Source organism: Lepisosteus platostomus, chromosome 12, assembly GCF_059453375.1.
Source record: "Lepisosteus platostomus isolate fLepPlt1 chromosome 12, fLepPlt1.hap1, whole genome shotgun sequence".
NCBI lineage: Eukaryota > Metazoa > Chordata > Actinopteri > Semionotiformes > Lepisosteidae > Lepisosteus > Lepisosteus platostomus.
In genome coordinates this window covers 23619615-23634386 of record NC_142622.1, presented here as the reverse complement: position 1 = coordinate 23634386, position 14772 = coordinate 23619615, and the positions used below count along the sequence as shown (strand labels likewise).

At 37.4% G+C, this 14772-nt stretch overlaps 1 protein-coding gene across 2 annotated transcripts in view; it reads left to right on the top strand.

The window, feature by feature from the left end:
• ptpn3 (protein tyrosine phosphatase non-receptor type 3) overlaps positions 1 to 14116 on the top strand; it is a 127035-nt gene extending 112919 nt beyond the window's left edge. For both annotated transcript variants that reach the window (XM_088601446.1, XM_088601447.1), the window contains 3 exons: positions 3179 to 3324; positions 6062 to 6197; positions 9328 to 14116. In XM_088601446.1, the coding sequence (XP_088457572.1) occupies positions 3179 to 3324; positions 6062 to 6197; positions 9328 to 9405 (360 nt within the window). In that variant the 3' untranslated portion in view covers positions 9406 to 14116. The remainder of the gene's footprint in view (positions 1 to 3178; positions 3325 to 6061; positions 6198 to 9327) is intronic.
• Positions 14117 to 14772: the final 656 nt, after the last annotated feature.

The following is a 14772-nucleotide window of genomic DNA, read 5'->3' as shown; positions in this document are numbered from 1 at the left end:
TTGTTAATCTTGCTACAATTACCCCTTACTACTGATCCCTTTTCTGTGATAAGCGTCATTTACAAAAATCTTGTATGTAAAATATTTAGTGCATTTCTAGATGGAAATAAATTAAATAATAAATCATTGATTTATGATCTATTATCCCATATTATTTTCCACCTTTATGGTTCTTTCACTTTTGATCCTTTGCTTCCTGTTGTGGCATTTTGCCTTAAAAGTAGAGGGTTTTTCACTCCTTTCTCAATTCTGGCTTTGACAGGAGCAGAAATAAAGCTCCTTGTCCAGGAAGTTTGCTGTTATCTCATACAGGGACCAGGACAGGATTGTCAGATTAGTGTACCTTGAAATGAACCTCTTGTTCGCACTCTGCTGTTGCCATGGGAATCTGAATGTATCACCACAAAGGAGAGGGCAGCCAGAGAGCAGGCAGCTGTAGTGTTTCTCGCAAAGTGAATTATCCCCTATAGTAGATGCATTTGAAGACTCTGCTGCACCTGAGCTAAGGTTTCTGTCATTTCAAAACTACTGACTGTTGAAGGTTTGTTTTGTTTAGTTCTGAGTTGCCACTTAGTGGAAAATGTATGTTTTATGAGGTGGTGTATTTTGTTTTTGTATGTACAACGTACATACCGGTCCTGAGTAGCATTTTTTAATCATTTCTAGGTAACAATAGACTATTAATCTATTATATATAATATAATCTATTCATTGAATCGTATACCAGCTTTTAATGACAGCATTGATTTATCATAGAAAGGAATGCTTTTTCAGCAGAGAGCAAGAAAGTGTTTTAATTTGGAAAGCTGCTATGTCACTATAAATAAGAGGAAATTTCGACAAAAACAAGTGTAAGGTCAACAAATGAGTATACATTGTTAAATGCAAAATTAAACTTTGATCTAAAGGTTTTCTTAAATGGTCATTTGAATTCATGGACTACTTTGTTGTATTTCTCCAAAAGCAAAACTGTAGATGAGTAAAGAAATCTGCATAATGAGTCACAGGTCTAATATCATTTAGGTATTAAAGGGATCCATTCTCTTTTAATAAAAGGGCTGAAGCACATAAGTAGCAAAACTCATCAGCCTTCAGTTTCCAAAAGCAAGGAAGGATTAAGGTCTAAAGATGTACAACAGTAAGATAAGGAACCGAGAAGACAGAACAGTTGCAACAGAAATCCAAGCACACGATGGTGCAGATAAAAGCACATGTCTGCTTCATGCCTTAGACTTGAACTGTAAGTCACTCACTACCTGATGGATATATTTGTATATTCAGTGTACATTGTGAGAAAATAGGACTGCGCCACAGTTTATGGACTGTTCCAATGCTACAGTTGTCTTTATCTGTAAGTTTTTCTGTTTATCTGCAGCAGATTGTTATCACAGACTTCTGAGAAAGTACCCAGAGCACACAGTAATTTCCAAGGCAGCATCTATGAAACTGCACAGGAAGAGCAGCCCGTCTGTTCCTGTCCCTGACCTCTCTTAGCGTAATCTAATCCTTTAGAATTGAAAGGACAGTGCCAGAAGGGAGTTAGAAGGGAAGGAGGATCCACAGGTTCGTTTTCTTAATTAAGAATTTGTTTAGTCAAGATCACCATCCATTTGTGATCTACTATGGGAGTTTAAAGTACTGACTTCTAGTTTGTGAACAGAGAAAGGAGATAATGTCAGGAAACTGGTTTTCATGTTGATAACCATGAAAATGACTTGGATCCAGCCAAGGCAAAACCTGTTTTAAAAAAACATTAAAACAAATTAATTATGTGTTATCTGTTATTAAACAAATATTTACAGTTGTACAGACCAGATGATTCAATGGATTTTATCAATTTAAGTTGGCGATGTTAATGCCCAAACAGTTGATATGTACAGCTCAGTTTGCAATCCATTTATGGGTCAGCATGTTGCTTACTTTATTGATTTTATTCAGTAATTAGGTAAGGAATTAAATAGTTTAAGGAAATCTAAAAACCTTAATTTGCTCACTCTTCCGTCTTTTATTCTGATCTCTTTAGATTCATTTAGACATTTTTATTTTTCACTTATTCTCACACTCATCAGTGAAGTGGTTTTATATGCAGCCTCAGTCTCTTTATATTTATTTTCTTTCTTTTTAAGAATAAATACAGTAATCTTCTCACGTTACTCAAGTACCCAGGCTCTATTCATGCTACTTGTGTGTCGTCAAAATAAACAAGACAGCTCTGCCTGCTGATAATAGAATCATATCTAAGAAAACCAAATTTGAATGTAATACCATTCTTGGTGAACATCTTTTAAATTCTTACATTCAGAATGCAGAAGCAGTCATTCATTGCATTAAGTTAAATGTCTCTATCTCCTGCACATTTCATATGTGATAATATGCTCTAAAGGCTAATGGTTTGTTATGTTTGATGTTTGTTTTCCTGAGAAGCTGAAAGACTGGGCTTGTATGCCAGTTATTGATGATAAAAATGGCAATATGTTGGGCTCTGCAGTGCTTCACTCAAGCAAGGCAAATTGTTTTCAGGACACATTAATTAGCGACTGAGAAAAGCGCTTTTTGGACTTGGGAACGATGGTTAAGCAGCACGTGTTCCACAGAATACTTGGCCAAGCTGTAAAAGACCAGGCTTTGTGCAGTCTCAAGTGACTAATTTTGAAGACCTATTCGGCCATGCTCACGGATCTTTTTCCAGTACACTAACTTCAGTGTACAACTTTGGGGGGGAAAAAAAGCATAACCAAAACCCAAATGTTCCAGTACTTGGAAGAAACACTTAACATTCTAACACAGACTTGAGTGAGCCAAGTGTTTGAAACCTTATAGTTTTTCTCATTAAGAATAAGTCAAGCAAGTTTAAGAAGGTAGAAAATATTGCATGAGTATTTCCTCTCATCCAAAATTTGGTATGTGGGCTGCTTAACGATGTCAATCAAAAGGTATGAAGCTTTGCTATAGAGGATATTTTAGTAGGATCAATTAAGAATTAAGAAATGGCTTATACTGTAGGAGTTTGAACACATCACTAAACAAGTTACAAGGAAACCAGAGCGAGGGGTAAAAAGACGTGTACTGTATAGTCTTTCCAGATTCTTTACTCTCTAATCTTCAGGTATTTGATTTTATTGCCTCTGCATCTTTTTGGCCTTCCACAGTCCCACTAATGACAGTCTTCCTCTCCCAGACAGGAGAGGAGCGCAGCGTCACTCACCTGCAGTACGTAGCCTGGCCTGACCACGGTGTGCCTGATGACCCCTCTGACTTCCTGGACTTTGTGAACTTTATCCGGCAAAAGAGGGGTGAAAGTGACCCACTGTTTGTCCACTGCAGGTGAGTCCTGAAAAAGTGTCAGAGAGTTTTAAAAAGCCAAGCAAGCGGGCTGATGTTTCCCAGAAACAGCATTTTATTTGTCCAATGGGCTTCAATAGGAGAACAGAACATAGACATACATACAGTAGCACACAGTACAATCACAGCTATCCCATCTTAAATAGTTAATACTGCTGAAAAACGTCCCATACCCAGAAGGTCATCTGTAAGTTCTGCTTAATTTACATCTAGTGACGATGCAATGACTGTATTTAATATCGCATTTAAAAAGGTACATATATTGTAAATACAATAAAAATAAACACCTCAATCCAAAAAGTAACAATGCAACAAACAATACTATGCATGTACTGTATGCAGGATGTACCTTGTATTTCTGTAATTTATGGTATGTAGGGCCCACCTGAAGTACATTGAAATCAAATGCCCAAAGCAAATGAATCTTATATCCCTCTTGTAGACATTGCGGGAAGCAATGAAAAAGGCCAGAAATGGTAGGATATATCGTTAAAAGCACATAACGTAACGCAAGACATTTTATCCTAAAATTGTATAGCATGCCAGTTAGACCACAATTGTAAAGCTGTGATCAAATTTGATCAACAGTAAAACAAGAAAGATAATTATACCCAGGTCAGACCTCGGGTTCACCAATAAGAAAATACTGGACCTTTGTAGCCTTGAACACAGAACTATGAGGGGACTTAATTCAAATATTCCAAATGTTTAGAGGTAATTGGAATCAACAGTGTAACACAAACTAAAGCGCACAAATTGAAACTAAGAGGATATATATGCCTTTTACAACCAAGACCTGGAGGTACTACTTCACTCAAAGGGTGTCTGAAACAAGCAATGTGGTCAAAACTGATACCATCACTTATTTCAAGAAACAGCTGGATGAGATCCTCAGACCAATTACAGTACCTGCCTTAAAACCAAATGTGTTAGATGGATCAAATGGCCACTTCCTTTTTGTAACCCTTTTTCTTATAAGATTTCTTTTAACACAATTGTTTGCAAACCTTTTTCTTTTTCTTAATGTTCTTCACGTGACCGGCCCTGACTAGCTCTGTTGGTAGAGCATGAGACACATAATCTCAGAGCAGTGGGTTTGTGTCCCATGTCTGGCACCAGGTCCTCCATGTTGGAGGTTGGGCAGAATGCTAACAACCCTGTCCCATAAAAACGAATGTTCCGGTAACATCAACAGCATGTTGCTGCCCCTAAGTGCTGGAAGGTATAACGAGCAAACATCCATCCATCTTCATGTGACCCACACTGAATGTCCCAAAACGTGCTCATCCAAAATACAGTAGAATTGTTAATTATCTATTTAATCCTCAGTGGTCTAACGCAACAACAACTTTCCATGGAACACAGGTCTGGTCCCTAACAAAGTAATCTCAATATAATCAATACTGATATGTACATCTTCTGGCTGTGTTGAGAGTGAGTGTGAATACTTTTTTAACTGTATCTGTTGATCTCACTGCAGCAGTGCTCTTTAAAAATAACAATGGTGTTTATTTCCGTTTACCCACAGAAATAGTAGTTCCTGCTATTGCCATTGTAAATATTTTTCTTTAAATTTGCTTTGCATTGACGGGACTTGCATTTTAGAAACGTTTGACATAACTTATTAATAATTAATTGCAACCTTGTAGGGTAGCATGGAGGCACAGTAGTTAGCATTGCTGTCCTGCAGCTCCAGGGTCTATGGTTCAATTCCTGGGGTGCTATCTGTGTGGAGATTGTGTTAGATGTTCTCCCCATGTTTGTTGAGGTTTTTGCCAGGTGCTCCAGTTTCCTCCCCTGGTCCAAAGAAATACTAATTCTGAGAAAATTGACCCCGGTGTCAGTTTGTCTGTCTGTCTGCCCTGTGATGGACTGCTGTCCCATCCAGGGTGTATTCTGCCTAGTGGCCTCAGCTTGCCAGAATGTGATCCAGCTCACCAACAACCCCGAATTGGATAAAGCCGTTAGAAAACTTGTAATATACGTGAGCAAATTGCAGTTTGTTTTCTCTAAAAAAGATGTTGATGCTTATTGGTGTAAAATTAAAAAAATGATAAAATCTAATGTTGCAATTGCTTGTGCAATTCCTTTCTTGTCTCTCCCAGCTTCTCCGAACTTTTGTTAGATGGTAGGGGTTGTAATCTTTAAAGAGTTCATTCTTGGGAATAAAACAATCTAGGATCTATGACTTTTATAGAGTATCTCTTTTCAGCATTATTTGTGTTAGGGTACCATGAATTCATACTCAGTATACAAATTGGGGCAGAGAATTGGCACTGTGGCTAAGGATCTGTGGCTGGAAGGTTGCCGGTTCAAATCCCACAGCCAGCAGAGGAATCCTTCTCAGTTTGGCCCCTGAGCATAGCCCTTAACCCCAACTGCTCCAGGGGCGCCGTATAAGTGGCTGACCCTGCACTTTGACCCCAAGCTTCTCTCTCCCTGTCTGTGAATCTGTGTGTCTCGTGGAAAGAAAGCTGGAGTATGCAAAATGACAAATTCCTATTGCAAGAAATTGTATATGGCTAGTAAAGTGATCTTATCTCTTATAAGTAACTTAAGTACATATTGAATATTCATAAAACTCAAAAGGAGCAATACAGTAGAGACACAGTAGATTAATCTAAATAAGTCCATAAATGGCTTCACACTTGTGGTTGTAGTATTTCCAGGCTTTTCTAGGATTACCCAGCTGTGTGTTATTGTGGGGAATCTTTTACAGTGCTGGGATTGGCCGAACTGGTGTCCTTGTTACCATGGAGACAGCAGTGGAGCTAATTGAAAAGAACCAGCCTGTTTACCCACTGGACATTGTACGAACCATGAGGGACCAGAGAGCCATGATGGTGCAGACTGCGGTGAGTTTGGGTATCTGAGCAAGCAAATTAAAGTTTTTAACTTAACAGCTGTTTGTTGGATTCTCCTTTCTTTGGAAGAGATGAACTCTATAAAACTAGCACGTTTCTTTGCCTTTCGAAAATAATCACGGTATATACTGAGAGGCATTTAACATGAATTTTATCAGATTGAATTGGTTCCATTCTTGATATTGTGATGGAAGAGGGTAGTCTGATATACTGTACGGATATCACTGTATCCTGCATACCATACGGATAATTTTTTTCTATGTTCCAGACATTGATTTTGTTTGCAGACAGTTCACTTAGGCATATGCATTTCAAATCTACAAATTTCACTCAACATGAAGTTTGTCAGACACCATTACATATGTTACTATACTAAGTTATTACACAACTATTATACCTGGAGTTTAAGTGACTTATTATGTTTCTGACTCATGTTTACATTTGGATCTGTAGTTTCTACCTTAGAGTTTGCTTTATGTAGAGTAATTTAGTACCACATATTCTGACAGTGGTACAGTAGCTCCTGACCATGTTATAGTTATTTATGGTTGTGTAGTTTATGGAATAGCTTTACTCAGGAAGTAAAAATGCAATTTACCAGGTACTAAAACACTCACAAATCCACACAAAAATTAATAACACTTTGGCTTGTGTTGCCATTAATAACTCAACAGAAAAAATCCATTACATTTTCTTAATGATGTTATAAACCATTATAATGTCATTACTTATAGTGGTATTTATCAATGCACTTTGCAACCCCTAAAAAAGGTGAATGAAATGAGGCTATATTTAAGACACTGCTCTTTTTTCTCTTTCTTCACCATCAAATTCCCACTAGAGAAGGTAGAAATAAGCAATGTTCGTCTCCCGCTGTATATCTCAGGAAAGCAGGCTGTTTGAACAGTTAATTCATTACTTAAGGGTTTCAGACCTGACATTGTTTGTCCTAAGTAAATAAATCGCACAGGAAAAAATGAAAATATCTAGAACCTTCAAATGAGTCAGCACATTTAACGCCTCACAGCTGGAACAGCCCCTTCCAGTTATAAAAGAATGCAGGTCCCTGATCTGTGCCCTTTCCCAGAACAGTAAGCCAGCAACATGCCCTCTTTTCTTCAAGCGTTTTTTTTTTCCTTTATCATAATAACAGGTTACTGCAAGAGCCTGCCGTGCTGACATTTTGCGGCCTGCGTTTTAACCTCATGGGGCCTTTTTATTATTGTAACTGACAGTTATTCATTGTGAAATACGACTTTGGAGATAACCTTTTTTAAAGTGTAATTGTGTTAAATGTTGAAATTGGTTATTATTAATAAATTAACTGTTTCTTAAAGGGTATAATTGCTTTGTTTTGAAGAAATCTATTTGCTCATGCAAGGGTAATGTCTTTGTTTCCTCAGAATTGTTGATTCCTAAGTATTTTTCTCTTTAGCAGTGCTAGAGTATATCTGAGAGAGGTATTTACCTACCCTATAAACATAGGGACTTTTTTCTGAGAGAATGGGAATTGTTCCTCAGATTGTGCTTTTCCCTCCAGGGAACAACAACAGTGTGTTTTAAGTCTCCAAAATGTAATGTTTGTCTTTGTCCTTTCATGGAAGGTGTTGAAATTCTGATTTAGAGGTAGGCTATGTACAGTGTGATTCTGAATATAATGAGTAACTGTTCTATTTCTCCATGACTTTGAAGGGATTAGTTAAAACACTTCAACAGTGAAATTCCTGCCTTTTAAAACTCTAGTAAACGTGTCCATCACTAAATTGCAGTTCATGTCTGGAACGTACAGCAGTCACAATGTTCAAGCCAGAGCCCACCCTTTGGCACATTGATAGGTAATGCCAGTCTACCATGTTTTAATCTGTTACATACAGTAGGACATCACTTCTGCTTTGAGTGCTAGCCCTTATTACTGATGAGGAAAGGGTTAACCTGGGTCCTTCTTCATAGTTCAGTGTAGAAAAGTGTTTCATGTACAGCTTCCACATAAAGCTTAACATCAGAATGTTTCTGCATTCTTCACACTTATCCAAGTGCTGTATGAAGATGTATTTGATCTCTTGAGCCAATTCTTCTTAATTAAAAAACCCCCATTGTACAATATTTTACACAGATTTCAGTCTTTCTTTTTCTTTTTCCTACTCTTTCCCTCTTTGTGTGTGTACAGATTCAAAGTGATGTTAATTGCAATTGAATAACACATTCTGGCTCTGTAGCATATATATTTAAATTTAATCCTTTTTTATCCTTCTATTTTCTGAGTTAGACTGCTCTTTCTTAATGTTATGATCAGTGCCATGCTGCCCTTTAAGATAATAAGTTCCTTTTATAAAACATTAAAGAGACTAAAGGGCAGGTGTGGTATTAATATTTGAGGAAAAACTAGATAGTCTTCCTTATATTCAGTATGCTGACTGTTACTGTGTATGTTTTTCCTAGCCATCAGTAACAAGGTGCTTAGAGGGAAACTGGCATGCTGACTTCAATGTGCTACTGGTTTGGTTTTTAAGTACTATGTCTGATCCTGACCTTTATTATACTACCTAGAATTACATTCTCATTCTCATAGAATAATGATATCCAAGGGACAAACTGAAATGCAATTGTCCAAGTATCGAATTGCAAATTTGCGGGCGGGTTTTTGTCTTAAGTTTTGTGCTTCTTCAGAATGGAAACCACACATCAAGCTGCATTTATGAGTTGTAGTTAGCAGGTGGACTTGAACAAGTTTTGATATAATAAAGGCATTCACTGTGAAGCCACATGCTTCTTATATGTAAACTAAATGTTACCAGACACTCTTTCTTAAAAGGAATAAAGTACTGATGGAATTTAAAATGCAAGAGGTTACATAGCATATGGCTTGTTTTATAAATACCCAGTTCACAGAAATTTCCAATCTACAGAACAAACTCTCCAATACAGACTGACTGAAAATGCATTATGTATATGGCCATAGTCACAAATGCTCAGTCACGCTGTCTAGTGGTGCCTCCTCCTCACTCTATAAACATCAGAGCAGTAGAGGGCACTGTGGAGGGACACTCAGTCCTGCCTCTGTGTCTGGATCTCCAGAGATGGTGCAGCCTCTTACCTGATGTCCTGATATTTCTGTTTACAGAGTCAGTATCGCTTCGTGTGCGAGGCCATCCTGCGTGTGTACGAGGAGCAGCGGGGCCAGTCACTGGAGTCCAGCTAGCCCACACATGCAGGGAACAGAGGAAGGAGGGGAGCCTGGCTCCCACACAGCTGACCCGCAGCCAGAAAGTTGCACTTCTCTCCGACGTTCTGCTCAAACCACAGATCAGCAGGAGAGAAGACACACAGAACGTGGCGGAGCGCGTGTGAACTGTGGCACTTTATAACACATTGGGGAAAATGACTACTGCTACTACTACTGCTATAACGGATAGTTATAAGATTTTTCTAGCACTATTTGTACTGTCCTATTTTTTTTAATTTTTTTTTTATTGATTGGGAAAAAAACATTACTTTTATACTGTGCACGGTAAAAGTAACATCTTAATGCCTGATATGTCTGGCATTCCCAATTAACTGTTTGCGTAATTGGTGGATTAAGAAGAAAGCATAGACTATCAAAAAAGAATCCCTTCAAGTAAATGAGAATGGTGCTCATAGAGATTTATATCATAAAGATCGGTGCCAACTACTGCTTTAGCCAAGGACTATTCCAAATTAAAAACATTGTGTTTTGTCCAGATAGGCCAGCTTGTATTTTATAATGCACCTTTTAATGCTAATGTTCCTTATTCGTAATTGAACAGTATCATTCTAGATCTTCTTTTTACTGTGATTTAGCTTTATTGCTGGAGGTGTTGTGCAGCTATGACAGCTACTCGATTCTTAATACTCAAGATGCAGATTTGATGTTAAGCTTTCGATTACCGAACTTAGAGGAGTAACAGAGGAACGCAGGCGTCTTCATTATAGAGGGAGATTTAGGCTATGTCTATACTGCTACCCTGATAGTGGTTTGATCTTTTGCAGATCATTCTACTCCAGTGGAAAAGTGCATGCGAAGTGAGATAGATGAAATATGCAAGTGCGATAATGATGCAAAGCAGAAACTTTCTGTTCTTCTTAGAAGACATTATTTCATGTGCTATATGATCACCAGGACCCTGTTCAGTTTTGTCAAAATTACAAGCCACTAGGAACAGCAGAATGCTCATAAAAGGTTTAAATTACATTTTAAGTCATCCATTTATGTGGTCTATTAATACCAGAGCAGCTTAAATCGGCAATTTCTTGGCATGGGTCTGAGTCATCCTTGTGGAAACTGAATGCCAAGCCACATGTGGTTCTTGAAGTTTGCACAGTAAACTCAAAACCTCAGGCATTCTCAAGGCTGAAGAAAAGATTACAGAGGAGGGGTCTAGTGTCCTTGGGTTGGGTCATCTACCTGTCTATTATTCTGATACTTATTGAATTAGTTGACCAATTAGTTGTCAAACCAAGCCAAAGCTTCACCCTCTGACCAGACCAAGAGCTAAAAGTCAGAAATGATAGAGGGATGAGGTGAGGGGCAGTGGTTACAAGAGTGTCTGGGGGGAAAAAGCAAACAAAATTGCCATTACCCATCTTGATCAGACTAGTGTCCAAATAGTACGTCCCAAAATTGGCCTTTATGTTTTTCTGCATTTATAAATGTGTACAGTATGTGCTTGTATGTGTCACTGTCCATTGCACGTACTCTTAAGAATTTAGTAATTGCAAATTAGTATCCCATTATGCTTTGGGAATCCTAGGAAAAGGACATAAATTCATCATTTTATTAGCTGGCAATTTAGAATGCAGAAAAACATTGTGATTCCTGTTGTGCCAATCACAACAGGAATGTTATTACATGTACATCTCATGGTTTCCATAGTATAACTGATGCAGACATGCTTGAGATTGTCTGCTGGCATGATGACAAAGCTGTGTTTTTGCCCATAAAGTTTTTGGTTATAATTATCATGAGTAAGTGATACCTTTGAATAACACAGAAGAAATGCACCAAGATATAGGGAGCAAACTGGTTATCTTAATCATGGTGTATTCAGACCTTACTCGAAAATCAGTAGGATAATATGGGAAGTGAGGTTTTCAAGGTTACTTGATTATTTCATAATTTGCTAAGTAAAAATAATTTGAAAAATTCCAGTGGTAAAGAATGCATTTGAACAAATTTAGTATTCCTCCTTTTGCTTTCTGAAAACTGATCACAGGTTGCTGCTGAATCTGCTGCTAATTATTTGCAATGTATTCTTGTGTACTGTCTTCATAAATGTGTTTATAGAAATCTTTAATCCTTTTTTCAGTTGTAGAATGTTCAGTTATGTTACTTTCCATCCAGTCCTTATTTGAGTTCATTCTTTCCAGGGCAAGAATGAATACTGCAGTTGAGAGAGCATGAAGGAAGTCCAAGGTCACATGTACAGAATATTGACCGTGCCTCAGATGGCGATATAGGTCACCCATATCTTGTCACAATTTGTGAATTGCCCCTGATATTTAATAGTTTTCTAAAAAATAACTGTTAATAATTGACATGCATTCTATAAAATTGAAACATGAAATTGGGAAGACTGATTAATATTCCAAAACCACAGTTAAGTGAGGTACAGACGTTGTACAGTGATGTACAGACATTTGGATACACTTTGCTCTGGATTAATTTAATGACATCTCAATTTTATTATAGTGCTGCTACCTCACGGCTCTTGAGCCCTGGGTTCTGTTCTGAGTTGATGTTTCTTTTTCATTATTTGCAAGATGTGTACAAAATGTTTTCAAAAGTTGTAGTACAACAGAGAAATGCAGTTTCATTCCTAGTAATCAACTGTTTTAGAGGTTTCAGCTATTTTGTCCACCAATTGTTAAGGATTTACTCTATACACAGAAACACCAACATTTTAAAAAAGGTTTAAAGAAAGCATGAGATGGGTATTTTCTCAGTTGGTTTAATTTGGTTGGCCATGATTACAGCAATGGAAACTATTCATTAGCCCATATGGGTTTTATTTGTCAGTGGGCTCTAGAATTTGCCCTGTGAGAACATTAGTGCATCTGTCTGTTTTCCTGCACACAGTGGTTATCTGTATCCCTTTGCTTATTTAGAACACATGGGACATAGTGAATAATGGGGTTTACGCATTTCAGATATTAGACTAATTTTTCAGTCTCCTAATTTAAAATTATACTATGCTTAGATTGTCTTATTTATCCTCTTCAGTGCTATTTGTGATTTTGTTCCGATATCATTAGTGAGAGCTGTTTTTAATTTCTGCCGTGAATAGTTGGCACCTACACTATCTTGGTTTAAAAAGGTAATGCCTTTGCACCCTGTAGCAGAGCAAATACATTTCCATTCTGCTATAACACCGGTTGATGTGATTGAAAACATCATTCATTTTAACCAAGTTCTCTTCCAGACCTACATCTGAGACTCTCTGAGAGGTTTTTTTCCGCTTTCCTGTTGCCTATTCCGAAATGTGTCTGGCTTTTGAAGCTATCACCGCTAAAGAGGAATGCCGTGGGTCATAATAGACAGCAAAATACAAGGGAAAAAAGATTTGATTTTGTCCATTTTGTAAACAAAGGTCTTCACTTGTTCATACCTTTGTGAAATCTTGTATTATACAGTTGATTTCACCAACTTTTTTCTGTTCTCTGTTATTACTTGAAGTTGTAATGCAACGTTACTTAAAATATTTGTTGTCTTTTTTAAATGGTCATGGCTAGCTGGAAGACATCTGTCATAGCAGAGAATGCTGAATGTCATTCGTACTGTAAAACTCGTTTCATGATCATGACCATTGATTTTGAAATGGTTAGAATGTAGAGAATGTTTTCAGTCTACATGGTAGTAATTTGCATAAATATACTTCCTAATTACAGGTATCTGATTGATTATCCACAATGTGCAGAAACTAATGATCCTTTTTGCAGTCTTTAAAAGCTGTAAGGAAGTAGGTAACTAACAGTGAAATAACAGCTTTAATGCAGTTTGATCTCTCAGTGCATAAAGTAGCCACCCCTTTATATCTTGCATTTTACCTACATCTTAGATCCCTGAAAACATTTCTTTATTTTTGCCTTGGCAGTTTATTTACTAGTGAAGAGATTTCAGAAATCTACATGTACAGAAGCTTTACATATCCAACCTAAAACAAAAAAAGAACTGTGGATTCAAAATATTTAGTTTTCTGTACATTTCCATACATTGTAAAGGACGTTCCAGTTTTTGTACAGTATGTTGTTTTAGTATGCTTTAGTGAAACTTTCAGAAACCTTCTTTTCAAATGTGTTGAGACTCGGGGACTGCTACTAATATTAAGCAATACATGATATTATGTTGTATGCAGCTGATTTGTGACAATATTTATCCAGACTATGCAATACCTCTTAATTAAATAATGACTCAGTGTTTTCCCAAGTACAGTATGTGGCTTAAAATATACATACACAGTATATATATTTGTTTCATAGTCTTCCCAGGAGAATCTCAATCAGTCTGCTTGATCACTCCCACCTGCACTGCACATACTCCCTTTCTTTCCTACACACATTCACATACAGGCAGCCACCACAGCTTGACTGGATTAATGTAGACACTTCCGAACAGATGGTACCTGCTGCATAATATTTAAAATAAAGATGACTAGGAATGAACAAATCCATCACAGTGCTACATATAGCATATTTGTGATTAAATAAAATACACTATCGACATGAAATTGGCACCCCGGGGAGTTTGGAATTCTTGCCCATTTGTGTTTACTTGCTCTTTTCAATGATGATGACCCAAACATAACTATAATGCTGAAGAGTATAGTGAAGCCTTTTTAAAATGCTCTCCTCACTGTTATTTGTACTCTTACAAAAGAAGAAAAGAATTGCGATAGTCAGTAATAGAAAAGAAGATTTCTGCAGTCATGAGAGCTTCTGCTCTCTTACTGTCTCCTACTACTTTTGGAGGGTCTGCACCAAGAGCTTTCCTGTTCAGGGCCAGTCCCACCAGGACTGGAAAGTTGTTCCTCGATTTGTGTTGCTTTGGTTTGTTACTGCAGAGTGTAATACAGAACCCCGTTGTTTTATTTTTGTGGGTTATAATGATGTAATGCTTAACTGCTGTATTCTGAGGCCTAAGATATAGTTACAGTGTATTCCAACACCAAGGTCAGGAATGGAAATGCAGACTTCAGCATGATTGATGCAAGGTGATCAATAGGGCTTACAAAGACATGATGATAATAGCAAATAAATATGTATATATTACAGGTTCTCATTGTGCAGTATGTTTTTGGAGACTGTGAAAGAGACTGGAAGTGAATGGGCTGAACCCAAAAGATTGGTAACGTTGTTTTCTTTGCAATAGTTTTCACTGATATAGATGAAGTAGTTGTGCAGAGTTGGCACGTTTATTTTGGAGGCAGACTGGTCAAAAAAATAAATTGAAACTATATCTGCTTTTTGCTTTCCTATGTTTTGGTGATAATCATGAGTGCAATCCAGGTGGGAAATTATCTGACTTGTGGCTTGTACACTGGCAGAATTGGAT